Consider the following 27,903-nt stretch of genomic DNA (forward strand, 5'->3'; position numbering starts at 1 on the left):
CTAAACTATCATCTGATTGGTTTGCGCGTTTGTCCTTCAAGTGTTTGTGATCTGATTGGTCCTAAAGATTATGTGGGCGGTCCTTGTAGCTAGGAAGTCTAGGCAACACACCGGTGTTAGCGTGATTCTTAGCATCACCCATCAAATTGTAGTTATTTAATCTACCATCTCTAGTAAATAGTAGTGAAAATGGGTGATGAGGAGGAGAAATTCGATGGGATGTTGCTCGCCATGGCGCAGCAGCATGAAGGAGGAGTGCAGGAGGTAACATGTCAACACATGCAGCTGCATGCTAGCAGCCGAGCTAACTGATGCACGATGACTGGCTGTAATGTAAAAGACATCTGTATGAAACCGTTACATTAGTTACGGAGAACTTGGCTGCTTGTTAGTGTTGGGTTGGCAAAACAGCACATTAATATGCTGTTATCATTTATTGTTTATACATGCACAAAGTATATGAGGTATTACAATGTTGTATTATTTGGAGAACATGTTTTTGTTTTAAAACCTAGTCATAACGTTATATTTTTTTAGACTGTATTTAAATGTGCCTAGGATGTCCATAATGCTGTCTACTTAGGCAGCTCACTAGGTTTTGAAACAGCCATTGCATATCAATCAATGACCACTAAACCCATAAACCTGATTTCTATGTTATGCCATTCCAGTGAACATTAGTGGCTTGTTGTTGTGTTATACCTTTCTAGTTGTGTAGCACTTCTCTTCTCTTCTCATTTCTTCTTCATTATTATTGTTGACAGCTGGTGAACACATTCTTCAGTTTTCTAAGGAGGAAAACGGATTTCTTCTCGGGAGGAGAGCCCGGAGCCCCAGAGAAGGTCTCTTGACTGTCAGTTGTACTAACTAAGATTTAACTGAAGTCATGTCTGCTTTATTTATATTTGAGAATCATTGACTGTTTGTCTTTTTGCACCTTAAAGTCAGCATGAAACATAAGTTACGATAGTATTTTATTCCCTATTGTGACGTATATTCGAGTAAAACGACTTCTCGTAGAGCGGGACTTGATTTTGTTCATTAGGAATTGATTGGATGGTTGTGGTTGCTATTGCTGTGATCTAATGTGAGCGACAAGTTGTCCTGCCTCTCTGTGCTGAAAAACACGTCATCGGGGAAGAGATGTCATTGCAAGAGGGAGAGGAAGTTATTTTGATTAAAGATTATGAGGACACATGACACTTTTCAAAAAAGAATGATTTACACGGGCCAGATTTACTAAATGGCAAATTAGCGTGAGAGCGCAATCCCATAAAAGCACTGATGGCATGGGAGTGGAAAGTTCTGCGCGTGATCTACTGATGCGCAAATTAAAGAACACAGACGCAGCCGGAGCATTTCAATAATGACCAACACAATCTATGAAGAGCAGCGCAAATTAAGAGTGGTTTAAGACAAGCTTTTTCTGGGCAGTAAATGGCTCAAATAGCAGTAAATTGACTAGTGCAGACCTTAGTAATTCACCTTGCATGATTCATTCAAATACTCTCCTCCCATAAGCATCTGAAAGGGAAACTCCTACAAATGCATATATGCAATAAGGTCAGCCACAAAATTAACTGTTCACGCCTTCGTGTCTTTAGTAGATTCTGACAGTAGTTTTTTAACACCAAAAGAGGGTTTGTGCTGGCACAAGATGTTAGTAAATCTGGCCCTTAAATCATTTATAATAAAATGAAATATTCCATAAAAAAAAATTGTCAATTTTGATTTAATGGTGACTTTAAATGAATAGTTCACCCAATATATAAATATTTCTGCCATTATTTACTCCAAGTAGTGTCATATATATAAAAAAAGATTACATTTGAGGAATGGTTTGAAATTATGTTATTCACATTTTTCATTAGAATTAGAAACCAATGCCATTAAAAAAAAAAACAACCTTTATTCTACATATTGGCTAAATTTGTGAGCATTTGATATTCCAACCAATTATTGAGCTGCTTTCTTTTTCATTTGTCTTATAGCTGGTTAAAGAGGTGTTTGCTCATCACAATCAGCTCGCCCTCAAAGTTCAGAAAGACAAACAGTCCAGACAAGAGAAAGAGAAGAAAGAGAAGGCTGAGCGAGCTGCCAAACTGAAGGAAGAGGAGAAAAAGAAGAAACAGGACACAGAGGAGCCTAGAATCAAAGAACTCACTGATGAGGAGGCTGAGAGACTGCAGTCACAATTAAATCAAGTGAGCATTTCTAAACCATTACAATTCCTAAAACTCTTTTATGTCCTGTTCATGTTCATGTACTAAATGTTCTTATACTGTTTGGCCTGGTTTTACAGACGGGGCTTAGATTAAGCCAGGATTAGGTCTTAGGTATTTTATAAACATGCCTCTGAAAAAAAAAACATTACTAGTGTGCATCTTGAGACAAAACAATTGCACACTGGCATATTTTAATATATGTCAGTGCAAGATGATTTCAGTTAAAACAGCTCAAACATGCATTTTAGTCTGGGACTAGCTTAAGTCTTGTCTGTGAAACCGGGAGTTTATGTATTACCTTATCTTATACCAAATATGCATAAACTAAATACTTTTACACCTTAAAGGGATAGTTCACCTAAAAATGAAAATTCTGTAATTTACTCCCAATCCATAAGACTTTGGTTAATTTGTGAAAACAAAAATCAAGATATTTTAATGAAACTTGTTTCGAAGATTTATGGGTTTGGAATAACATGAGGGTTATTAAATGAGAGAATTAACAATTTTGGATAAACTATCCCTTTAACACCATGTAAGCATCAAATGTGATTCATGAGTAATTTTCACCATTCAGACAAAAGAAGAAAAGAAAGATTCTGGAGTAGCTGAGAAAACAGATGTCGATACATCAGGAAAAGCAAAAGACACAAAAGGGGTAAGTGGGATTTATATCATTAATAAATATAGCAGTGAAAACTGAAATGATGTAGTTTTGAGCACTCTACATTAATGTCTAATGCTCACTTGTGTGTGTATGTCAGTCGGACTCAGAAGGAGAGGAAGATGAAAAGGACAAAGACAAGATAAAGCCCAATGCTGGAAATGGAGCAGACCTTTCAAACTACCGGTGGACCCAGACCCTGTCTGAAGTGGATGTGAGTCGTATTTTTCTTTATTTACCAGTTGAACAGAGAGTCAGTCAATCAGAGAGTTATTTTACATAACGTCGCTGTCGGGCGGAATCCTCGTATCTCCAAAACCATTATTTTTCAGGAAATTAAAAACACTGCATATTTTTTGAGTTATTAAACATTGTATCGTTAAAGTTGGTATTATACCTTATATTGCTATCATATACTGTTGTATACCAACATTAACACAACATTTCCCTAAAATTATGTTTAATCGGAGATACGAGATTTATGACTTGAGAGCAGGGAGATACGAGGTTACGCTGTCATTGATTAGAATGGAACGGACACAGACGTCGCTGCTGCCAGCAGTGTTTATCAAAGTCTGCGGTCGCGTTCAGCCTTTTGATAAGAGATAAGGCTTTAAGAGCTATTCAAATCTAATGATTGTGGTTACATACATCTTCCTAAACTCCATTTTAAACGTTTAAGAGATATGAGTGATGCAATACCAAAATATTAGGCTGTCTAAAATAGGCGGAAATTAATATCTGCACGCAAACAAAGTCTGCGGTCGCGTTGAGCCTTTTGACAAGAGAAAAGGCTTCAATAGTTCACCAAAGCTAACGACTGTGGTTACATACATCTTCCTAAACTCCATTTTAAAGGTTTAAGAGCTATAAGTGAAGCAGAACAAAAAATGATGAGCTGACTAACGTTGTCTAATAGGTGGAAATTTGCCTAATCTGCACGCAAATTTACCTCCGTGGCTCACGGGCTTCCTTCTGCACCGAAGCATTACAGCTATCGATTTTTAACAAAACAAGCCAACTCAAATGTATCTAACCTAACTATTTTCACTCGTTATTGTCTAAAAAAACAGACAGAGTTATGCAAAAATAGGCTTAACTTACTGGCGCCAGTAGACAGACCCTTATTCTCCCATAAATAAAACCTGCTACTTGGGGTATTTTACATGCACAGTGCCAACTTCGAGTCAGTAAAATAATAATAAAAACAATAATTTAAAGCTGGTATCCAAAACATTTATTTCAATTCAAGTATTATAGTAGATACATTTTAAAACTTCAATGCACAAGTAGGCTATAATGACATTTAAAATACATCAATAACTGATATCATAGTTTAACACAGATAAAATCAGAGTTAAGGCTTGCTTTACATGTTGCTCGACGAGGGTTTCTTAATCGTTGCGAGTTTCAATCCTGAGGAGACAAAATGCCGCGAGGCTCCCGCCCGCCGCGGACTGAAGAAGAGGTGGAGTTACGAGGATTCTCAGACAGTTGAAGTGTCCAATGGAGTTACGAGATTTGCTCTCAAGCTATTTTCAACACTTTAGATTGGTTAATAATTTGTAAAAATAACAGAACCACATGGGGACTGACCAATAGCATCGATTTGTGAAAAAATATGAAATTTACCAAATTTGGACATACGAGGTTTCCGCCCGACAGCGACGATAAGTCTGTTAACTGTACATTATTCCTTAGCCTTGCCGCTCCCTTCTTTTTTATAATTCCGGTTGAGAACCACTGCACTAAATAATGTCACTGTTTCAGTCAATGATTTCGGCCCTCCAAATAATTCTGTTTTTGTTATTTTGGCCACATATGCATTTCAGTGCATCACTATTTATTATACACACAAGGTGAAGATCAGAATGTTTATGGGTAAATAACATTCGTACTTAACCCCCCCCAAAAAAAAGATTTTGCTTTGTAACATTTTCATGATAATTAAGGTAATGGGAATTGTGGTAGAATTTTTGTAAAAAGAATTTAACAATAAAAAATAAGAACAATCTTAACCCTTTCGCACGTACGATCACACCGGTGTGATCAGTCTAGGCTGGTCCCTGGAGCGTACAATCACTCCGGTGTGATCAGTCTAGGCTGGTCCCTGGAGCGTACGATCACTCCGGTGTGATCAGTCTAGGCTGGTCCCTGGAGCGTACGATCACACCGGTGTGATCAGTCTAAGCTGGTCCCTGGAGCGTACGATCACTCCGGTGTGATCAGTCTAGGCTGGTCCCTGGAGCGTACGATCACACCGGTGTGATCAGTCTAGGCTGGTCCCTGGAGCGTACGATCACTCCGGTGTGATTAGAACGGTCAGTGCATGACGTGATCAACTGCTAAATTCAAATGTGCTTTCGCGCGTTGGCTGGCGCTGAGCCAGAGGCAGGCGCGCTCAGAGCTGTCATATACCACAACTTTTCAGTGTTTTCAACCACATAATGTTTATTTTAGGTTTCAGACATATAAGTACTAAAAAAACAATACATTAGAGTTCGTAAAATACACACTGATGTCAAAGGAAGAGGCAATAATAATCCTTTCCATTATAATTAGTTTTATTCATATCAGATACACATTGTGTAAGTAACTTTAAAGTTTACTCTATTCTTCTCCCAGTTCACCTGTCACTTACTTGTATGTATTTCGGGAGAAGTGGATGAATTAACGTGTTGTAAATCCAACAGATCCGATTCTCTGAACTGCGTCTGCGGCACAAACTAAGATGGCGGCGCCCATCGCGAATACAGCTCAACTAACGCGATCGTTATAAAGGTGTTTAAACAACAAAACACTTCCACTTGCATATATTTGACAACCGGAATATCAGATATTTCATGCCATATCTAACAAATTTGTGAATATTTTGAATAAAAAAGGAAAAATGACATAAAAGCAGTTCATCATTCATTCAGCTCTGTTGTTGCTGCGGTGTGTCACGTGACAAGCAATGACGCGTCACCACGGAAACCATAAAGTGACACATTCTAAATAACGGTCGCCTTGAAAAACTCACGCTGGGGGGTCAGCCAGAATATTTTAAACTTACGTGTGAAAGGGTTAATAAAAAAAATAAAAAAGACCCTCTCCCCAATATCTCAACTGTCAATCCTCTCGCAGCTGGTTGTGCCTTTCGATGTGAACTTCCGTCTGAAGGGCAAGGATGTGGTCGTGGACATACAGCGGCGTTCCCTGAAGGTCGGCTTGAAGGGTCATCCGCCTGTGATTGACGGACAGCTGTGCAATGATGTGAAAGTGGAGGAGAGCTCTTGGCTCATAGAGGATGGGAAAGTGGTCACCATCCATTTTGAGAAGGTATTGATGAGAGCATGCATAGATGGCATTTGTTTGAGTTTGTGATTTGCCCGGATGACTAATGATGCACGTTTATTCCAGATAAACAAAATGGAGTGGTGGAGCAGGTTTGTGGCCACAGACCCTGAAATCAACACCAAGAAAATTTGCCCAGAGAATTCCAAGGTAAGCGCAAACCTCCTAGTCAGGACTGTAAGGTTTTTAATCAAGGGTTGATTTCAAACAGCATGTTCAAGCTTGAAGGGATTATTGTGTAGTCTAATAAATATTGAATTATTACAAGACAAAATGATGAATCACACCCTTTAATCCCATGCCGTGTTTTTAAATGGAATCTGCTCAGCTGTCAGATTTGGACGGTGAGACGCGCAGTATGGTGGAGAAGATGATGTATGATCAGAGGCAGAAGTCCATGGGGCTGCCCACCTCTGAAGAGCAGAAGAAGCAGGATATCCTGAAGAAGTAAGAATACAATGTCATGTGGTGCTACCAGAAAAAAAACATAAAGCTGGAAAAGATGTCAGAGAGAAACCCTCATGATTGTCTCTTTAATATTCAGATAATTTGATATTTTTTGGAAAATGTCATGAGCTGCAACTCCCAAAATATATTAATTAATAAATAATTCAGGTAATTTTCTTTTTGTTAAATACATTTTACTTTGAAATAAAATTTCATAATATATACCACAGTTAAAAAGTTTTGTCAGTAAGATTGTTTTTTTTATTTAGTTTTTTAGAAATTAGTACTTTTATTCAACAAAGACTTGTTATTATGGACAAAGTGACTCTAAAAACAAATAAATTATGTTCTTTTAAACTTTGTTTATCAGAAACAAATCCTGAAAAATGTATCAAGGTTTCCACACAAAAATATTAAGCAGCATAACTCTAAAAATTGGTTCTGAAGTATAATGTGACCCTGAAGACAGGTGATTGCTGCTGAAAATTCAGCTTTACCTTCACAGGAATAAATTACATTTTAAAATATATTCAAATAGAAAACAGTTAGTATGAGTTAATGTGTTTTTTTATTTTTTTATCTTACCGACCTCAAACCTTTTGAACGGTCATGTAAATAAATCCATTCTGTGTGTTTAAAGTAGAAGCGTACTCTTCTGAATGCATTAATTTTCTACTGTCTGCAGGTTCATGTCTCAGCATCCTGAGATGGACTTCTCTAAAGCCAAATTCAGCTGAGAGCCGCTTGTGCTGCATGATCATCACTGGACATGTGACCCAAGGTTACCCTTCCTGTTCTGCTCACCTGATCAGTTACACAAGTTTGTTTTGGGGTTTACGAGTGTTCAACTGACAATTTCCATGTTGTGATGATGAAAGTATCATACACCATGTCTTGCTTCTTTGTCTTTGTTTTTTTTAAATAAATCAGTTGAAACCTTACCTGTTTGTGTAACTTTAACTCTTAAACTCTCTTAAAACTATTTTGTTGATTGTAACGGTTTTATAAATGTCCTGTAAAGTCTCGTATACAGACTGCTGGTTAGAGCTCCACACTTTTTCCAGTGGTAACCTAGAATAAGATTATTGTTTTATAGAGTGGTTTAGAGTTAATGTATAATTAGTGAATCTGAATAGTGTTATTAGGATGAGCCTGATGAAAACTTTTGTGAAGACATTTTTATACAAATTGACCAGATTTATGGCAAATTTAACTCTAAATCTCTTAATTACAAGCTAGAGTGAACAGTCAAGTGCTCTGCCCCTAAGAAATGTGAAGGTTGCTACAATACAAAAAAATACAGTATCATGTTTTTTCTGAATATTCAGTATATTTATTCTAATTAAAGAATTGATTTGATTTACTTTAAAATTAAACTTTAAAACATTTTATTTTATTTATAAATATTTGACCTATATCATGAACTGCTTTACTGTTAGATAAAACAGTATTTCATGGGCTGCATTCACAGTACTCATAAAATAGTAAAAAGTACCCGGATGACCTACTACTTCCGGAGAGATTGTGAAGTGTGCATATAGTATGATGGACGCTTTGCTGTCTCATGAGGCCACGGGAGAGGATTTGTGAATGACAGTGAATCTGAAAACATGGTGAATGAAGTATGTCCAGATTACATTCATACTAGACCATACTTTTTATGCTGTTGTAAAGTAATTGTTAAAAACAAGTACCTACTCAAGAGAATATGGCTGTGTCCGAAATCGTATTCTCTCTTGAGTAGGTTCTTATTTTGAGAAGAATTTAAGAATTTTGAGAAGAATCACTTCATGACCACAAAAACATTTTTTATTCTATATAGTATGAATGTGTGTAGTATGCATGTAATCTGGAAGTACTATATTCGCCATGTTGTCATTATCACCTTCTTATACTGTCTATGATTAGCACGTGACATCACTTCACTGCCATTCACAAATCCTCTCCCATGGCCTCATGGGATTGTTAAGTGTTCATCACATGCACACTTCAGAATCTAGCTTGAAGTAGTAGGTCATCCGGGTACTTTTTGCCTACTCTTTTATGAGTGCTGTACTATTCGTACATACTACTTTTGTCACGTACGTTTTTTCACCTACTAGTAGTGAAGTATGCGATTTCGGATGCAGACACAAGGGGTCAGTGTTGGCAAATGATCATTGAGACAGTGGTTTGTGTTTTTGTGGGAGCTGCAACTTGTTTTTCCTCTCCTGGCCTTCAGGTGGCGCCAATTTGTAAGGTGGGTTGAAAGTAAGGTTCCTCTCGTTTTCAACCTTACAAATTGTACCATAGTAATTATTGTTACCACTGAAACATATCATACTTTACTACAGTTGTCACTGCTGTAAAATAAAAATAATTTAATACATTACATTTTTTATTCATTTGAATCATGGTGGCTAATAAATGTCAGAACTAAATGTACTGTATTGAGAACTGTGGTAGAAAATGAGACCCAGAGACCCTTAGGCTAAACATAATAGTAATTCCAGATTAATCTATTGTTTCCCCATCATTTCTTTTAAACAGTTCCTCTGACCTATATTTAAACCCAGTACAGTAGAAAGATATTAATGAAGATTTAATCATCCTTTTTTACACAACAAAGAAGACAAGCATTATTCTCCACACTAACAGTCTTTCTGTTTGGGATCACTTTGGCCCTACCAATATGAGAATCTTAACAATACATTTTTTTAATGCTTTTTCTGCTTCTTTAGAAAAGTCTAATGGGTGTTATCCCATTTTTTTTATGTCATATATTTTGTATGCAGTTTTTATTTAGGCCTATTTCATTTCAAATGTAGGTGCTGATCATGTATTTCAAATATCTATTCCTTTAGAGCAAAATAACCGATCAGACCATCCTCTGACATCCTGGCTATCACAAGTTATTCCTCACCCAGGCTTGATAGTATATTTTGTATCACTGCTAATGGTTTGGAGCCGAGTGTGCAGTTTGTTAACAACTCTCTTGGACATCGTGCGACTGTCTATAGCTTTAGTGGCGGCCTTCATCATGATGGTGAGAGTGTCAGTTACCATCTTACTCGTGCCTGTCAGTTGCATTAGCTCGTGCAAACTAGCAAGTGTTTGTTGTATGTGAAATGGCACATATGTTTCCTAAATCTTAATAGTAACTTTGCCTCTTGTAGGCGATTTCACAGCTCAGTCGTCAAAATGGTAGATAAACATTTAATGATGTTTAGCACAAACACAACATTTTATTTTAATTTTTTTGAAGCAGACCAATCATTTAGTGAACTAGGCCTACTAATCTAGACAGTTTTGAAAAACTTAAAACCGTTTTCATTATTCTCTTTTGTCCATAAACTGATTTATTATAGGCCTATGTTTCGCTTTATTTTGATTGTATCAGGGGGGAAAAACTGCTTTCACTTTTTAATGACGTTAATAGTTATTTGCATAATGTATCTTTACAGCTTTTACAGCATTTATTAATGTTGTAAATATTTATAAATAAAGTATTGTTCATTGTTAATTCATGTTTGATAATACATTCACAATTTTTTTTTTGTGAAAGTTTAAAATGTATTAATATCAATTTAAATATTTTTATAATCAATTGTTTATTATAATACATTATAACGCATGTAAAGTACTTGATTATAATTTTAACTGTAGTGTATATTCAATTTAAAGTTCATATATTTTAACTGTACTAAATTGCAACTTTATTATTACAAAATATATTTAAATATATGACATACACATTTAAATATAGAAATTACATTATATTATATTTTAGTTTTCCATAAATGCTTGTGAGTACATTTGGCAGTGCACTTTAACCATATTTGAAAGCCAATAGAAGAAATTTCATATAAAAATGTCTTAAAGTTCAGCTAACTGCATTTCATATAAATTTACTTTTCATGTATGTGCTGAAAAGTGGTTAACAGGTAATAAATGGATAAACTATTCCATAAATATAATTTAGTTCAATAAAATCCCCTAAAGTTACAAAATATTAAATAAAAAAACATCATCAAACTAAAATATAGTACATTCATTTCATTGACAGCCATGTGAGCAGAACTGTAGTGTTAAATTGTATTATTTCTGTAATAAGTACTCTTTTTAAAAGTGTGTTAAAGTGTACTTCTGTTTCACAAGGGTGGTCTTGATCATTTGATGAGAAGTATTTGAGTTTGTATTGAGATATTTAGATTTTCTCATGCAAAATGAGCAGCCTAAAGCAAACTGCTCTCCATTTAATCTCAATGCAGTCCAGGAGGATTGACAGAGATATTAAAGAGATCTGATTTGTGATTTTGAGAAAAGAGGTAAAGCTAGGCCACCTTCTGCATGATGCAGCTGTAATGTTTTCTCCCAGAACGCTCCGTCTCTGTCGGTGGGTGTAGTGTTGAGCTGGCCGGGGTGAAGGATCGGGACGGAGAGCTGGAGGTTGCTCAGCTGACAGCTATGTCTCACCCAGGTACGAGAATTTCTTCATTAGCGAAGGCACACAGACATCAGAAGGCGAAGTGGGTTTGTGTGGGGGTGAAAGGCAAGAGAGATGATGGGCAAACACAGCACCACGACGGGCCGCTCCAGACTAGATGACTTGTTTTTGGCAGCAGGGACCCATAACTCATCCACAAGTCCTCGCATTCAGACTCACCATTATAACCCAAGTGTTTACCCAGTCATGCACTCACTCTGTACTGACTGCACCGATACCGGGAAATAGAAGATGCATTGGCATTGTTGATGGAAAACAAGGTCCCTATGGATAGACTGGAAAATATGCTGCCATTCTCTATGTTCTGTTTCTTGGGAAAAACAATATAACAAAATCCTCTTTTGTCTTAAACCAATCATTTTTCCTATATACTGTATATACACACAACTAACAGCAGCTATACAATGTTGATGTCATACTTTAAGATTAATTGAACTAGAAAAACCTAACTAGTCGAAGGCTGCGTCCAAAATCTCGTACTCTCTTGAGTAGGTTCTTATTTTGAATAAGTAATTACTTTACAACCACTAAAAAAGTATGTTCTATATAGTATGAATGTGTGTTGTATGAATGTAATCTGGACGTACTACATTCACCATGTTGTCATTATCATGTGACCTACCAGCGTCAACATCGCTTCACTGCCATTCACAAATCCTCTCCCGTGGCCTCATGGGATTGTAAAGTGTCCATCGAATGCACACTTCAGGATCTCACTGGAAGAACTAGGTCATCTGGGTACTTTTGCCTACACTTTTATGAGTGCTGTGAATTCTGACATACTTCTTTTGTCACATACTGTTTTTCGCCTACTATATAGTATAGGGAAGTATGCGATTTCAGATGCAGCCTCAGATTTGATTTATTTGACATTTCTGTCCCCAGGTCTGTTCATGTTTGCTGCCCCCAGTATTGCTTTCCACCATATTAGTATATACTAATGGCAGCTTTAACAAATATTTTTCCTTTTTTTGAAGATCGTTTAACATTTTCTCATCATATTATTGTCCCACTCATTCAGATTTCATCCTGTTATGCCAAATTTAATGGGATGTGAATTCAATTACAAACCTTTAAAGTGAGTTTTTAATTGGGAAAATGCACTTATTACAATGCATATTTTTCAACCTTCATAATGCATTCTTACGATTTTTGAATTCCCAGTGGAACATAAGCTTATAAAACTTGTGACGCAACGTAATATTTTTAAACTAAAAACGTATTGTATCTTATAATAACTTCCCTTTAATGAGTGAATGCGCAACAAACTAAGTTTTGAATGTTACCATGTTATTACCACATTTACCCCTTTTTATTATAAACAATTTGAGAAAATTTGTAAAATGACACATTTTACATGAACTACAGACAAACTACATTGATGTATGGAAATAATCTTGCATCAGAAATGTATAGGAACATACAATCTGAGAATAATGAATATTAACTGTATTGACATCAGCGGTTTTTCATGCTGCAATGGTTAATCAATAGCATATCATTCAGTCCCAAATGTGTGTGAGATATGGGAAAGATGCTAAAAGATATTATATAAAAGTCATTTCTAAAATGAAAATCTAACTCAGATTAAAAAAAAAAAGTCTGCATAACATGTCTAAAAAAGTTTTAGGCTAATATATTTTAAATAATCTAAAGTAAATAAATAAACATTTGCACAGCTTGCTTCCTGTACTAGAAACTGTGCATTTATTTTTATGTATCTCTTCTGAGTCAAAACCGTCCTGTTATTCATGTGTAGGCTACAACTAAATACATGCGATGTATTTAACTTTTATAAACAATATGATAAATTTTATGACAACATATTTTTTACATTACTTTAACTCATCAAAATAAGTTAAGCAATTTTCAACTTTAGTTATACAAAATTTAAGTCCGTTTAACGTCATTTAAGTTGAAATAACTTAAACATTCAAGTTGATTGTACTTAAAAAATTAAAGCAGCAACTAAACGACACAACATACAAACATAAAAAAACAAACATAAGTACTTAAGCCATCCCAGAGAATGACTTGTGCTAATGTATCATAAACACATAATTCTCAATATCCACCTTCTCAGTAACATGCAATGTTAGCAGTGTTAACAAGCAAACTCAAGACTGGTGAGGTCCACATGGGTAAAGCGGGCACCAATGGAAAACAACAAATAGCACACTTCAGAACACAATGATCTCATTTGTCCTCACAGTGAGGGGTCCTTTAGGCCTTCCTTTCCTCACCTGTGTGCCGAGCACACTTTGAAGAGCGTATTTAAAAGACACACTTGCCAGGAAGACAGAGACCCAATGAAGCTATTATTAACAAGGATAAACACAGGCAGGCTGCCATATGTGTGTGTTTAGGATGTTATGAGTGTGCAGACAAACCACACAGACAAAGAGCTCAGTCAGAGAGCTAGAAATACTCGGAGAAGACTCGTCACTGATCAGATGCATTTAAAGAAACACCTGTGGTTGCTCTATAGGACACCTGTGTGAACTTGAGGAGAAATGACTTCATACCTTCACTAAAAATCACATGGACTATGTTAGTTGTGAGACGCTAGCAGCATTTGAGGACAGATGTTGCCTTGACACTGTTGCCTTTGGCTTGCTCAGTTGGGGATATTTTGGGGATATTTAATTTAATTTTATCAATCAATAAATTCCTCTTGAAACAAACTTTGTTGTATTATTTTAATTTAATACTGTGAAGCTGCTTTGATACAATCTGTATTGTGAAAAGCGCTATACAAATAAACTTGACTTGACTTGAAACTTGACTAGATGATGTTGGTTTGATAATGCAATGTCATCCGGATTTTTCGAAGTGTCCGTATTTCATATTTGCATTCATAATGCACATAAATGTGACTTCCTACAATGACCATGGGGTTAGTGCCGTCCTCAAAATGGTGACCTCCCATGTATCGCATCCTCTAGCAAACAAGTCTTCCAATTTTTATGTTATCAAGACAGATCTTTAAGCCCACCCCATCCATCATTGTACATTTTTGACATTTTAAAGTCTAAATGAATGAGTGTGATTCTCAGGATTTTTTTAAACCCTCCTGATGCATGCAGGTCCTTTTCGACCCGGAAGAGGCACATAGCATTTTTTTTTAAAGCCATATTTTATAGCACAAAAATGAAACTTTGGATATGTGTTAAGACTCTCAAAATACAAATGTATTAAACATTTTTTTCCCCAGATTTTTTAACATTGTAAAATGTTAGAGATTACCATTTAAACTAAATTGTCAGGATTCCTTCAAAACCTGTGCATTATGTGCAAGTGCTTTCACAACAGTCGGTTGCTTATACAATTTACAAAGTGCTTTTCAGGGCTGCGTTCTGTGAGAGTTTCGACCTCCACACAGTACAGACAGAGATCTGTTTAGAAAGACGAACTTTCATGGGTTGTTCTCTTTACTCTGGGAACACACACCATGGCTGCTCTACCAGCTGCCTGTCACATTGCTCCTTCATTACTGTTTGCCTGTGTCCCCGTGACCCTCCAGGCTTCATTTACGCCCTGGTGTTGAGTCCTCAATCACGGCCCAGACCGCAGATCTCCAGTGCTGTCAATGAGCAGTGACATCAGCAGCTTTCAGTCACACACAGCTCATGCAGAGAGCGTTTAGGACGTGTTTCATTTCATTTCATTAATGAGAGATTTGAATCCTGATTACCTGAGAAAACAAAGCTTTTAAAATAAGAATAAAATACTAATAGGCCTACCAATACACCACCATTACCACCACTACAACTTATAAAAAAATGTTTTATTATTATTATTATCAAGATTATTATTATTGCTATTTTTATCATTTAAACAAAGCTTTAAATAATAATAATACCAATACACTACCATCACCACAACTACTATTACTACTACTACTAATTATAATAATAATGATAATAATAACTATTATTATTATTTAAACAAATCTTTAAATAATAATAACAATACCAATACAGTACCATTATTACTGCTACTACTACTACTGATTATAATAATAATAGTAATAATAATTATTTTTTATTATTATTACTATTATTATATTTTAAACAATGCTTTAAATAATAATAAATAATAATAATAATGCCAATACATTACCATTACCACTTCTACCACAACTACTACTAATAATAATAACAATAATTGTATTATTGTTTTATTATTTAATTTCTATTATTATTATTATTATTATTATTATTTAAACAACGCTTTAATAAAATAATAAAATACTAATGTCAATTCACTACCATTATAATTAATACTACTACTAGATCACTCAGATCATTAGGATCATATCAGCTAGAAATACCAAGGGTTCACTCTAAACACGGTGAGTCTGCTTTTAGCTATTATGCCAGCCGCAGCTGGAACCAGCTTCCAGAAGAGATCAGAGGTGCTCCTACAGTGGTCACATTCAAATCCAGACTCAAAACACTTCTGTTTAGCTATGCATTTACTGAATGAGCACTGTGCCGCTGTTCGTCCGACTGTTTTTACTGTACTGTATTTTATTCTATTTTTCTAAACTGTTTTAATTATTCTTATTTCTTTTAATTATTTTAATTTCTCCTATGTCAGCAGGGCATTTAGCCCGTAACTGTAAATGCCCACTCAGAAGGTGATAATGTGAAAGTGACGTGTATTAATGTGGGTCTGAAAGTACAACAGTATTTAAATGTCGATATTAAAGTTTTCGTCTGAGAAAGAATGTGAACGCAGTGCTAAAGAAAGTAAAAAGAACGTGTGAGTAAATGAGGGAGAAAAGAAAGTTAAAGGAAAGTTGATAGATGGAAGTCGTAAGAAGATTGAAGGTTAAAAGAAAGTTGAAAGATTTAAGTCTTAAGGGATTCCTTTGAAGGAAAGATTTATAATAATATTCTTTTTTTTTTAAGTACTGTATTTTATTTTATTTTTCTAAACTGTTTTAATTATTCTTATTTCTTTTCATTATTTTAATTTCTTCTATGTAAAGCACTTTGAATTGCCATTGTGTATGAAATGTGCTATATAAATAAACTTGCCTGCCTTGCCTTGCCTACTTCTAATAATAATAATAATATAATTATTATTGTCGTTGTTGTTATTTATTATTATTATTAAAAGCTTTAAACATAAAAACTATAAAAGACCTCCAACAATATACATAAGAGTATGGCACAAATATGAGAAGACAAATGTGTTAAAAAGTAAACGAATCTTTAACAAAGTGTGCAACATTAATGTTAATGCAAAAAGAGAGAACGTGTGTCTCTCATTTAGAAGATTAAATTATTGTTTTTTTTAGGTTTTGCCATTTTAATTTTCTCATTGGTGTCAGAATCACTTGCAATTTGTTATTAATTTTTTCTTCTCTTATTTGAAATGTGTTGACCATGTGTCACACAGATCTGCAGATTCTAACAAAGCGCTGTGAGAGATTGTGAAGCGCATCACATGAGCCCAGACTTGATTTAGCACAAACCTGCCGCTGCACTGTCATCTAAACTCACTACCTTTCACCTGCTGTCCAGTTCCTTAAAACTGCCTCACTGATTTAGCTCAAGATCAAGATGTTCAACAATACACATGAAATAATAATACAACTTATGCACACAAAGACCTGAAAAACCTTGTATGTTATCAGATTATTCATGTATAATGTCTCATTTATGATAAATGCTAAAATGCGTTTTGAACAAGCAAATATTTAAAACCTCCCATTAATACCGAACTGTTTCATAGGAAACAACCATTAACACCAATTATCAGTTAGGACGTTATTGTTATTAAGAAATATGTTTTGTTAGCTGTTCAATTTTAATAATTTACATTTGCGTTGTTTATTGAATAACTTCAATGAACTGTTCATTTTTGTCCACATTCACCCTCTTAAGATGATCAATTGATATTCTGATAATACTAGCAGTGTGTTATTTTTTGTTCCTTACAATGTCAAGATCTGTACATAAAGTCCCTTGAACAAGCCAAATGTTAATAATACGACAAATATTTCAAAAAAAATACAAGATAAATAAAGACCACTGGCAAGTGTCTGACAGAAAACAAGAAAGAAATTTAATTTATTATTAAAATGACATAAATAAAACTCACAAAGAGTCCAACAAATACAAATAGATAGATATGTACAAATGATTTCTCTATAGGACGGATTGCAGACATAACTACAGGGTCACTTGTTTTTTCAACCGTTTCCACCATTTCAAACTAAACAGCAACGTCTGTCTTTCTCTTGCACAAAGCACATGTAAGACTGTTACAGTTATATACTGTAATACAATGAAAATGGTCGTTAATTTCTATTTATTTACACACATATACATTTTAGTGAGTCAGCACGATTTGGTCTTATTAATATTTTAGATAATATTATTAAGAATAAACATAATAATTGGCCCCATTTAATGGCGGATGTCTAAAATTCCCATGATGGTTTTTGTAAATATAGATACTCTATGATTAAGTGATTGTCTCTTATCAGCTCTTGATTGTGATACTCGCAAGATGTGAATTTAAAAATGGACCCGTTTTCTGATTGTCGAAACGGCGAGAAGCTCTTCTAGATTCCCTCTGGAAATAGGCCAGCCTTTGTAGGATCTCCACCTCAGATCATGTCCCATACTGCACCATGAGTCCCAGAGTCTCAGTTGGGATTCATCTGGAACTCAGTAGCTCTGTGCCACAGGAGCCCAGGACGCTGTAAGCCTGGCGATGGAGCTCTCAAACTGGGCATCTCCCACGCCAACCTCGCTCAAGCCCGGATCATACATCGAGGAGGGAGAGGACACAGGCAGAGAAGAGGTCAGCCCAGAGTAGGACACCGAAGAGCCGCGCAGGAACTGAGACGTCAGGCCGCCGGTGATGGACCCCGATGCTGAGCCCGACGGGGTGAGGGTCGTCCCCGCAACGGACCACAAGCTTGGGTACTGGCTGTAACGCAGAAAGTACATGGTTAGTTTGTGAATCCATGGGTCAGTCATTGTTATTAATACAAAAAAAGAATTAGCAGAAAGTCCCGACCTGGTGTTAGAGGTAGTGTTGGTGGTGTGGGCCAGGGTGCCCATGCCGCTAGAGTTGGGTATCTGCAGCGCTGACCAGCTATCGTGAGAAGCAAGACTTCCTGAAGAGTTGTCCATGTAGTTATCTAAAAGCAAAATACAAGTAAAGGAAATTAATGGAAGGGAATCAAATGAAACACACTTTCAACTGCTATGAATGACAATGTTACTGTGCAAAAATGGACTGAGTTTTAACTATAAAGGTTTTCAGTCTACAATATCATTTAATTGTTTCAACTGCACACCCTCAGAAACCATTGCCTTGATCAATACAGTCAAAGTGCACTGTGTACTAATATTCACAATGCACTTATTGTGTACATACACATTTTATATTGTACTTATATTTAAAAAAAAATATTTATGGTTACACTTTATTTTACAGTGTCATTGTTACACATTACATGGAGTTACTGTAGTATAAATTATGCATTATTACATGCAATTAACCCTAAACCAAACCCTCATCCTAACCCTATAGTAAGTACATGTAGTTAATTATTATTACTCAGTACTTAAATGTATAACTACACTGTAATACTGACAGTCCTTGTTACGTTACATGTACTTACCATAGTAATAACAGTAATTTATGCATAATTACATCCTACTAACTCTCAACCAAATCCTAATCCTTCCCTAACACTATAGTAAGTACATGTAGTTGCTTAATATTACTCAGTACTTACATATATAATTACACTGTAACAATGAAACCTTAAAATAAAGTGCAACCAACTAAAGTAACCAAGAATATATCAGCATGTAATTACGACAGTAATTAATTTCTGTAATTGCATCTAAAATGACACTGTTGATCCTTCCCTTAAACCTAAACCTAACCAAATCACCAAACCTGTCCCTAACTTTACCCGTATCCCACCTCAATAGCAGAAAAACATGAACACAATAAGTACATTGTACCAAAAATTTTGCTAGTAAGAAGTGTGACCAGACCATCCCCGTACATGTTTTTCCCCCTTCATATATAATAATGTATGTAAACACAATCATGCCAATAAAGTACTTTAAGCTGAATTGAACTGAATGTATTTGCTCTTACTGCTGGTAGTGCTGCGGTGGGGGTAATGGCTGGGATACGGGGCAGCTCTGTGGTTCCTCAGGCTGGAGTATCTCTCACAGTATGAGCCAGAGGAGTGAACAGGGGCCCCACTGAACTGAGGAGGGCTGCTGCTGGGGCCCATAGGGCCGTTACTGGGCAGGAACCAGCCACCAACTGTTGGAGGGAGACACAAATGTTAAATATACTATGTGACACTGTTTGAGGGGAAGATTTAGAATAGTTCATTTGAGTGTTGGTTCACTTACGTTGTGAATATCCAGATTGCTGATTATCAGTGCTGTGGTCTGGGATGTCCTTGTGGTCACTTCTGTTGACATGACAACAAAATTTCAGTTGTAATCACATACATCAATTATCGAAACGGGGTTACAGAATGTCTATAAAAGAGAAATTACGACTAGTAATTGTATTTTTCCTTGTACCTTTCTTTGGCATCCAGGAATGCTTTGGCAAACGGGTTGTGCTTGATCTTTAGAGCTGTGATCTGAAAATAATTAAGGATTAGAGCTAATGAATATGGAGGGAAATGTTCGATTAATGCAACATTATGAAGGTCGAGGACACATCTCAATCGTTTAACAAACACTCACCTCTTCGTTCTGATAAGCTGTGACCGCAATAAACTGGGTCTCAGGAAAAGACTGACTGCTGATCATTTTCTGAATCCCGCCGACTTTCACTATGTGAATCCTGGGTTCGTATTTGTGCAAAGAGTTCAACATAATCTAAAAGAGAAGAAAAATATTGATTATGAAATGTCATAAATATTGAATAAAAAAAAAATAAAAAAAAGTATAATATTTTTTTTTTTTTACTCCTAACAAAAACGGTATAGCCTACTTTTACTTTTTTACTGTACATTTATTTATTTCACCACTGAGATATAAAGATTTCCTTTACCTGTCCTCCTCCATTGAGTTTATTGGAGAGTTTGACTTTGCTGAAAGAGACGGGCGCTTTCATCCAGTGCGCGCCGAAGTTGGGCGAGTCTGGATGGATGTAGACGCAGCTCGGACTCTGAGGTTCGGGTTTTCCACCTGGCACCCATTCGCCGTTCACATATTTCCAGCGGTTATTATCGGCCGCCACGAAGTCCAGCAGCACCGAGTACATTGCGTTGGGGTCGAGACCGGAGACACTGGCTCTGAGCACGGGAAACATTCGCCTAGAAGACGAGACAAAGATTTGTCAAAAAACATTTTAATAGCATTCAAACTGAATGAACTCGACAAGAATAATTATAATCGCTAATCGCGACAAAAGTAAAACGCTAATAAACGACCGAGTTGGAAGACTGGAACTTTTTTTTTTTTTTTTTTTTTGCGATAACTGACTTCTGAATTAGCGTAACTTAAAAAAAAAAGTACAAATTAAAATCAAGAGTAGGCCTACTGATTTAAAAAAAAAGAAAAAGAAAGGGTTTTATAGGCTAATGGGAGCGTTTAGTTTTAACTGTTGTCAAATCACAACATACCTTCCAGTCTTAGTGACAATCATTTCATTTGTGAGTTCTTTAAATTTGGTCCACAACTCCGCGTCATCAAGGGAAAGTTTAATATCCCGCTCGGACGCGTCGCCTTTCTCGCTGCCCTTCTGAAACTCGCTCTCCACTGCGCTCAGGAGGTGATCCAGGCGCTGATCGGGACTTGAGGAAGACATATTTCCGATAAAATAAACCTTGCGTTAAGTCCGAAATCCCGTTGGGTTACGATGCTTTGACAGCACGTCTTAAACTGCCCTTTTAACGCGCCCGGAGGCTTTTTAAAGGCCCGATACTGAGCCCCTGCTGTTACGGGGCGTGACCCGGAGCGCGAGACCAGGCCCATCGCGCTCTAATAGCGCCCGATCATTTGTCGCCACAAAACGGAAAGTATTCTTGACATAGCCTACATAGTGGCACATTACAAAGTGTTAAAGTGCTTGAAAATCTACAGTCACTGAAAAACGTTTAAGATACAGACCATTGTGTAAAAAAAAAAAAAAAATAATGAAATAAAAAGAAAAACATGACAACATTAGAAAACTAAGCTCAACTTGAGCTATTATATTGGACTATAATAATTCATTGATTTAATGTTTTTGAATAATACAGTCTGCAAAGTTTTTTAGCTTTTAATTTAGACTGCACACTTTTACTTGTTCTGTATTTTTATTTTTGACTATTATTATTATTATTATGAAATAGCCTATTTTAAATGCATTTCTTATTTTTATGTATATATGTTGGCTATTATAATTATTATAATTATTTTAATTGAAACATTGACCAAAATGCTCATTACAAGAACATCGGATCGGCTATATCGTGGAATAATAGGCTATAGCCTAAATCTTTTCCTTTTCGCGAACTCGCCTTTGAAACAAAAGAAGGAAGAGAGACAGTGTCTGCTCCCTCGGTGCCTTTGAACTCAGCTGTATATTTGCGAATAATGCTAATCTTTTGTTGTCCCAGATACACATGTGAGAAAGCTCGTGTTTACTGGGACGGGCCATTAGGATGCGGCCATTGACGCGTCCTGCGCCAGTGCTCGACTGAAGTGTGGATGGCCCAAAGGTGATATGTGTGAATTCCCTTAATCCAGCATGACTCCAGCCAGATGAGTGTCCTACAGCAATATCTGGGATATTATGCGCTGCTTTTCGACCTGAATTTTAAATATGCAGCTGGAACTTTTTATTCTTTGTATAAAATAATAAACAAACATAAAACATTTTTTTCTTCTTATGAGTATTTAAATATTTACATTAAACCGTAAATGTAACTGTAACAATATTGTTGTTGTTTATAAAATTGGATAGGCCTATTGTTTACTTAGTCTATTGAATATCAGTCAACAAGTGTAGTGCGTTTATATTAGGGTACTTGACATGAGAAGTTGAGCAATGACAGCAGTAGCCATACCTTGCATTGTGACGTTATACTTTATCTAAACCTATTGTGAACAATTTAAACATTCCTATTCTTTTGTAATTGAGAGTTATGTCAAGTTTTTTACTGACATCATATACATTTAGATACTTTATGTAATACTCCTAAAATGAATGTCATGCTTCAGGGCCATTAGTGAACTGCAACAAAAAAGGCGTCTAAAATATATATTTAACCCAACATCTTGTTGGAGAAAAATATATGTTATTATGGACTGTAGCGTGCAACTATGAAAACTTTAATTCACCATATTTCAGTGAAAACTGTGGCAGTTACTTTTTTTCATTTTCTCAGCTTATTATATTTTTACATGATCTAAGATGGGAAGCATTGAGTTTAAAAGAGCTCTGCGAATCGGTGTCTTTCTGACGCACTTGGAGTTGATGATAGAGGATGTTGATGAAGTCCGCACTTCTCAGGGGCCATAAATGTGAAGGGCCCTCACACCTTTCCACTGCTTAGATTCAGCTGATTTAGAGAGCAACAAACAGCCTGTCATCAGTCACATCAAGCTCACACACCCACACCCACACACACACACACACACACACACACACAGAATAAACCCGGTTAACATGTTATCACATGAAAGTACACTGTTTTTAAATGAAAAGACAAACACTATTTGCATATAGTTTTCCATACATACAGATTGTGTGCATGTGGATGGAGGTTTTGTGCGAGCGGTGAAGGGGTTAAGAGATGCTGCCTCTCTCTGGCATAAGGACACTCTCACCTCGGTGAGAAATATTACAGAGGACTGGTGCTCCACAAAAGGACAGTTATAAGAGAAGATGCATATTTTCCACACTTCTCCTCTCCGGCCTAAATCAGTAAACAGGGGAATCGGATGAGTCAGTCTTTGGAAAATAAAGGAGACAAGATACACACAGACACAAGTTTCTATGTTTTATGGGGACTTTCCATAGACATAATGATTTTTATACTGTACAAACGGTATATTCTATCCCCTTAACTCTACCCATAAACCTATACCTATCACAGAAAACATTTTCAAAAAACCATCAGTCTGTATGATTTATAAGCTGTTTTCTTCATGGGGACTTAAAAATGTCTCCACAAGGAAAATGATTTCGGATATTGCTATTGTTATGGGGCCATTTTGTCCCCATAATGCAGGTTTAACCAGGACCACACACACACAGTTTTTAAAAAATCTGTTCATTGCGTCATAAACACACATACACAATTTTGTCCAAGCAAAAATACATGTGTAGACCGTCACGCTCCAAAATGTAATCATTTTTTATTGTTGAGAAAATTTTTTTGGGGGGGATTCTTTGATTAATAGAGAGGGCAAAAGAACAGCATTTATTTAAAATACAAATCTTTTATAACTTTATAAATGTCCCTCTTGATCAATTTAATGCATCTTTGCATAAAAGTATTAAAAAATAGTTCTTAATTAATAATACAAATAATTCTTACTGACCCCAAACTTTTGTAGTAGGTTATTACGTTAGCATACAGTATATTCAAACAAATTTATACTTACATAACATAATACAACAAACATATATTAATTTTTTTCTCACTGTTTTTGACACTGTTTGAGATACAAACAGTGTGTACATATAGTTTTTATATCTATCCGATGTGTCATAATACACAAAAATGTGTTATGTAATCTCTGGAGACAGTTAAGCTCCAAAATTGACTGGTATTTTTTAATGAAGTATTATGTTAATCATCATCACTTAATCATATGTTAGCCTCAATGATGTGTTAATCATTTCAGGGATGATTGCTGCTCTCAACATTTTGGGCAGCAACTTGGATTTTTCTTGAGCAATTTTCCTCTCATGCCAGTAATCACATCAACCATGTCGAATTCAATTTCAGTTTTTAAGTATAATAACAACTGACACGAGTGCATGCAAGATGCGAGCATCAATAAAATCAAAAATTTTAAATAAAATCTGGTCTGTGTATTTACTTTCCAGTTTGAAACTAGGTGAATTTGGGTTTCTTCAGCACAGCTGTCGCTGTGTGTGAAGTGGCTTTATAACAGAGGACAGACTGAAGGACAGTGTGTGTGAATGTGTGTGTGTGTGTGTGTGGAGAGAGAGAGTTTACAGTACTGCCGTCCACACAGACACACTCCCCCCGCTCTCAGCCAGATGTGGATTGAGTCTCGAGATGCGTCTGTCACTGCTGCGTTTCCACTTCAAGTTCAGGAAATCTAAACTTTCCTCTCCTAATCACCCTGCCCTTTGAAAAGGATAAAAAAGACTGGAGGGACGGTAATTGTTCCCCTCTCTCTCGGCCCCCCCTCCCCGCAATAGACATCAGACCTTTTGGATGCTAATGAGAGAGGGAGAGAAGATGGTATTGCTTCAGAAGCTTCTGATGAACTTTATCCTGTGGGACACAGTGAGGTGAGAGCTGAAGAAACAAACAGCCGGCACAGAAGGTTGTGAGAGAAAATCATAGAGGAGAGGGAGTTTCTCTAAACTGCTCTAATCAGGAGTATGAAATTACATGTTTGTTTTTCAGTTTTTGTTCTTGTTGGTTTCTTTTGAGTTTGACAGTTAAACACTGAAAATGCTTCCTTCCACATTACCACAAATTCTTGATGACGGTGATTTCAGATGTGCACTAATGCCCAATTTCAACAGTACTCATATATCATTTAGGTATAAATTACACACTACTGTTCAGAAGTATGGGGTCAATAAGCTTTTAAAATGTTTTTGAATATACGCTAAAAACTACAGTAAAATTACAGTAAAACAGTAATATTATTTATTTTATTTCGAACAACAAAAAGATACAAATAAAATTATATATATATTTTTTTGTTTTTTAATAAAATATATTTTAAGATGTAATTTATTCATGGATACATTTTCAGTATCATTACTCCAGTCTTCAGTGTCACATGATCCTTCAGAAATCATTCTAATCTCATTTGATGCTCAAGAAACATTTCTTCTTATTATCAATGTTTACAACAGTTGTGCTGCTTAATATTTTGTGTGGGAACCATGATACACTCTTTTTTCAGGATTCTTTGATGAACAGAAAGTTCAAAAGAACAGCATTTATTCGGAATAGAAATATTTTGTAACATCATAAAAGTCACTTTGGATCAATTTAATGCGCCCTTGCTAAATAAAACTATCAATTTCTTTCAAAAAATGTCTTACAGACCCCAAACATTGTATGTTTTAATCTATATTACTTTTTGTACACTATATACATACAATTTCATACATACATAATATAATGCAGCATACATTAATTTTTGCGGTAACACTTTACAACAATGTCTCATTTATTAACACACAAACTAACAATGAGCAATACATTTGAATACAAATACAGCTGATCATTGTTTGTTCATGCTAGTTCAAAGTGTATTAACTAATGTTAACAAATACAATTTTTGTTTTTAAATATGTACTAGGAAATGCTAGAATTAACATTAACTGAGATTAATAAATATATTGTTCATTCTTAGTTCAAGGTCACTAATAGATAGCTATTGAAACCTTACTGTTAAGTGTTACCACGATTTTATTATTTGTCACTGTTTTTTCTATGGTGTATTTTAAAAGCAAAATGTCTGATCCAGACCATCAACAGCTTGTTTATCTGTGACAAGCTCTTTCACACTATGATAATAATAATAATACTATGTGATCAAATTATTAATATTTTTACTATGAACAAGTTACTCATACAATACGATCTAGATGCGTTCATGGGTCAACATATTTTTTTGTTCAATAACTAGTTCAATAACTTATCCCTAAAATCAGAGGGAAAGGATAGGTAAATAACACTGATGTAGAACCACCTAATCCATGTTGTAAGCCTAAACTTGACATGTAAACGTGTCATAAACTTCAAATCTGGATGTTTGATTGGAAAGTTGTTCCAGGATCAACACACATCCAGGAACATGTTGGATTTGGTGAAAGCAGGTTCTACGTGATGAAGCATCACAATGCTGAATGGTTAGGGAACAGTTTTTTATGTCTAATATTAAAAATAAAGCATGTTGGCATGGATACATGGCTCTCCATCTCACTTCAGTGTGAGCACACAGGTCAGGCAGAGAGGGTGACAACACACTGATTTACAGCACACTCCAAGGTCAGGTTGCCCAGCAACAAACACACAGTGATAACAACTCATTAGATCTTTTTACTCCTTTCAGAAGTTTTGCATTCAGATGGTTGTTGTTTTTTCGTTGTATACATCTTGTGGCATAATGTAATAAATATGGAAAATAACAGCGTATAGAATCTGTCAGGCGCTTCAGATATATCATCTTTTCCCATCATGGGATCATTTTATGGATTTAGTTTTAATTAATTAATTAAGTTTTAATTATTTTTTTTTATTTTGAATTAAATAGCTTGTAAAACAAATATAGGCTCAAATAGCCTAGAATTTTTTTAAAATAACCTGTTAATCATGAAAGTATGCAATCATGTAAGACATTTCTCATTATATAGAACCTTTTTGGCATACAAACAAAAAAAGTTGCTTGTTTAAATTTTTAAATACAATCACCTTGGATGTTTAAATTATATCAACTTAAATGACATTAAACTGACTTAAAAATTAGTTGAATCTTGTATAATTTATAAAAAAAAAGGTTGACAATTGCTTAACTTATTTTGTTGAGTTAAAGCAATGTAAAAACATAAAAACAGGGTGTGCAGAACTGACTCAGGAATCCTGTTGGAACTTCCGTTTGTGCCTCAGGAACGATGGTTCTGGAATTAAAAACACATCAGTCCACATGATTCCAGTACATTTTGATTTGTATCAAAAACTTTGAAGGGGAAACAAATATGTCCAAAGTGTTGCCTTTTACTTTATACTTATATCCTTTAGGCCTACAGAATATTAGGCCTCTGATTTTTTTAATAGCTGACAGCATACTCATATGTTATAAGTGTCTCTCACGGAGTGATTTGATTATGTTTAAACTCGATGAGTGTGTGTGTGTGTGTGTGTGTGTGTAGCATCACATGACTGCAGAGATGTTTCCTTTAGCAGATTTTTCATGTTTTGTGGTGTCTCACTGAGGTCAACACTCACCAGTGTGTGAAAAAAAAAGCATAATTAAAACATTCACTGCAGTCACAAGCAGACTCACACACACAAATTCTCAAGATAGGGCACAAACTGAATATTTAAAGGAAACATGTTTTACTTCCTCTTCCCATGGTTGTTCCTTTATCAGATCGGTTTTGAATATAAGCAATTTGAATTACAGTGATGTTCTACTTGAATGCAAGTGGAAACAGTGTATGCAGAAACATATAATATGTATGCATACAGAGTGACGGTGTAAACCTGAGGCTTCATTTCCTTTTAGCCCCTGGGGATGATGTCATCATAATGACTCCACTTGTAGCTACAGGCTAAAAACAGCCTCTGACTTCATCAAGACCCAGTAGACAGATTTTGAAGCTTTATTTTTTTTTTAAATCTACATTTTATTTAGTGTAGTAATGCTACTTCTGATTGGGGTCAATTTGCATAAACATCAGAAAATCAAATAAAACTATAATGACTGTAAACAACTGAAGGATTGTGTGTACCTTGAGAAGATCTCAGCATATGATACGTTTTGCTCACATTTTCACTATCTGTCTGTAACATTTTAACT

General features: G+C 35.6%; 2 protein-coding genes across 2 annotated transcripts; one reads left to right on the forward strand and one right to left on the reverse strand.

Moving 5' to 3' along the window:
- Nucleotides 1–78: 78 nt before the first annotated feature.
- On the forward strand, nucleotides 79–7,613 carry nudc (nudC nuclear distribution protein). Its single transcript, XM_082186780.1, has 9 exons — nucleotides 79–264; nucleotides 765–842; nucleotides 1,992–2,204; nucleotides 2,803–2,883; nucleotides 2,990–3,103; nucleotides 6,016–6,210; nucleotides 6,292–6,375; nucleotides 6,554–6,672; nucleotides 7,358–7,613. The coding sequence occupies exons 1-9, from the start codon at nucleotides 190–192 to the stop codon at nucleotides 7,407–7,409; spliced, it is 1,011 nt and encodes a 336-aa protein (XP_082042906.1). The 5' UTR covers nucleotides 79–189; the 3' UTR covers nucleotides 7,410–7,613.
- Nucleotides 7,614–17,214: 9,601 nt separating this feature from the next.
- On the reverse strand, nucleotides 17,215–21,053 carry tbxta (T-box transcription factor Ta). The gene is made up of 8 exons (XM_082186751.1): nucleotides 20,796–21,053; nucleotides 20,222–20,486; nucleotides 19,912–20,046; nucleotides 19,744–19,805; nucleotides 19,567–19,628; nucleotides 19,301–19,474; nucleotides 18,200–18,323; nucleotides 17,215–18,109 (listed from the first exon to the last, which is right to left on the reverse strand). Exons 1-8 carry the CDS (start codon nucleotides 20,978–20,980, stop codon nucleotides 17,845–17,847), a joined length of 1,272 nt encoding a protein of 423 aa, XP_082042877.1. The 5' UTR covers nucleotides 20,981–21,053; the 3' UTR covers nucleotides 17,215–17,844.
- Nucleotides 21,054–27,903: the final 6,850 nt, after the last annotated feature.

Source organism: Leuciscus leuciscus (assembly GCF_965113295.1).
Source record: "Leuciscus leuciscus genome assembly, chromosome: 12".
Taxonomy (NCBI): Eukaryota; Metazoa; Chordata; class Actinopteri; order Cypriniformes; family Leuciscidae; genus Leuciscus; species Leuciscus leuciscus.

What these genes read in the sequence shown, in the direction of transcription:
- nudc (XM_082186780.1), top strand. Translation starts at nt 190, where the DNA reads ATGGGTGATGAGGAGGAGAAATTCGATGGGATGTTGCTCGCCATGGCG. An exon ending in ATGAAGGAGGAGTGCAGGAG is followed by an intron (nt 265 to 764) that starts GTAACATGTCAA and finishes TATTGTTGACAG; the next exon opens with CTGGTGAACACATTCTTCAG. An exon ending in AAGCAAAAGACACAAAAGGG is followed by an intron (nt 2,884 to 2,989) that starts GTAAGTGGGATT and finishes TGTGTATGTCAG; the next exon opens with TCGGACTCAGAAGGAGAGGA.
- tbxta (XM_082186751.1), bottom strand. Translation starts at nt 20,980, where the DNA reads ATGTCTTCCTCAAGTCCCGATCAGCGCCTGGATCACCTCCTGAGCGCA. An exon ending in ATTGTCACTAAGACTGGAAG is followed by an intron (nt 20,487 to 20,795) that starts GTATGTTGTGAT and finishes CTCGTCTTCTAG; the next exon opens with GCGAATGTTTCCCGTGCTCA. An exon ending in CAGCTTATCAGAACGAAGAG is followed by an intron (nt 19,806 to 19,911) that starts GTGAGTGTTTGT and finishes AATTATTTTCAG; the next exon opens with ATCACAGCTCTAAAGATCAA.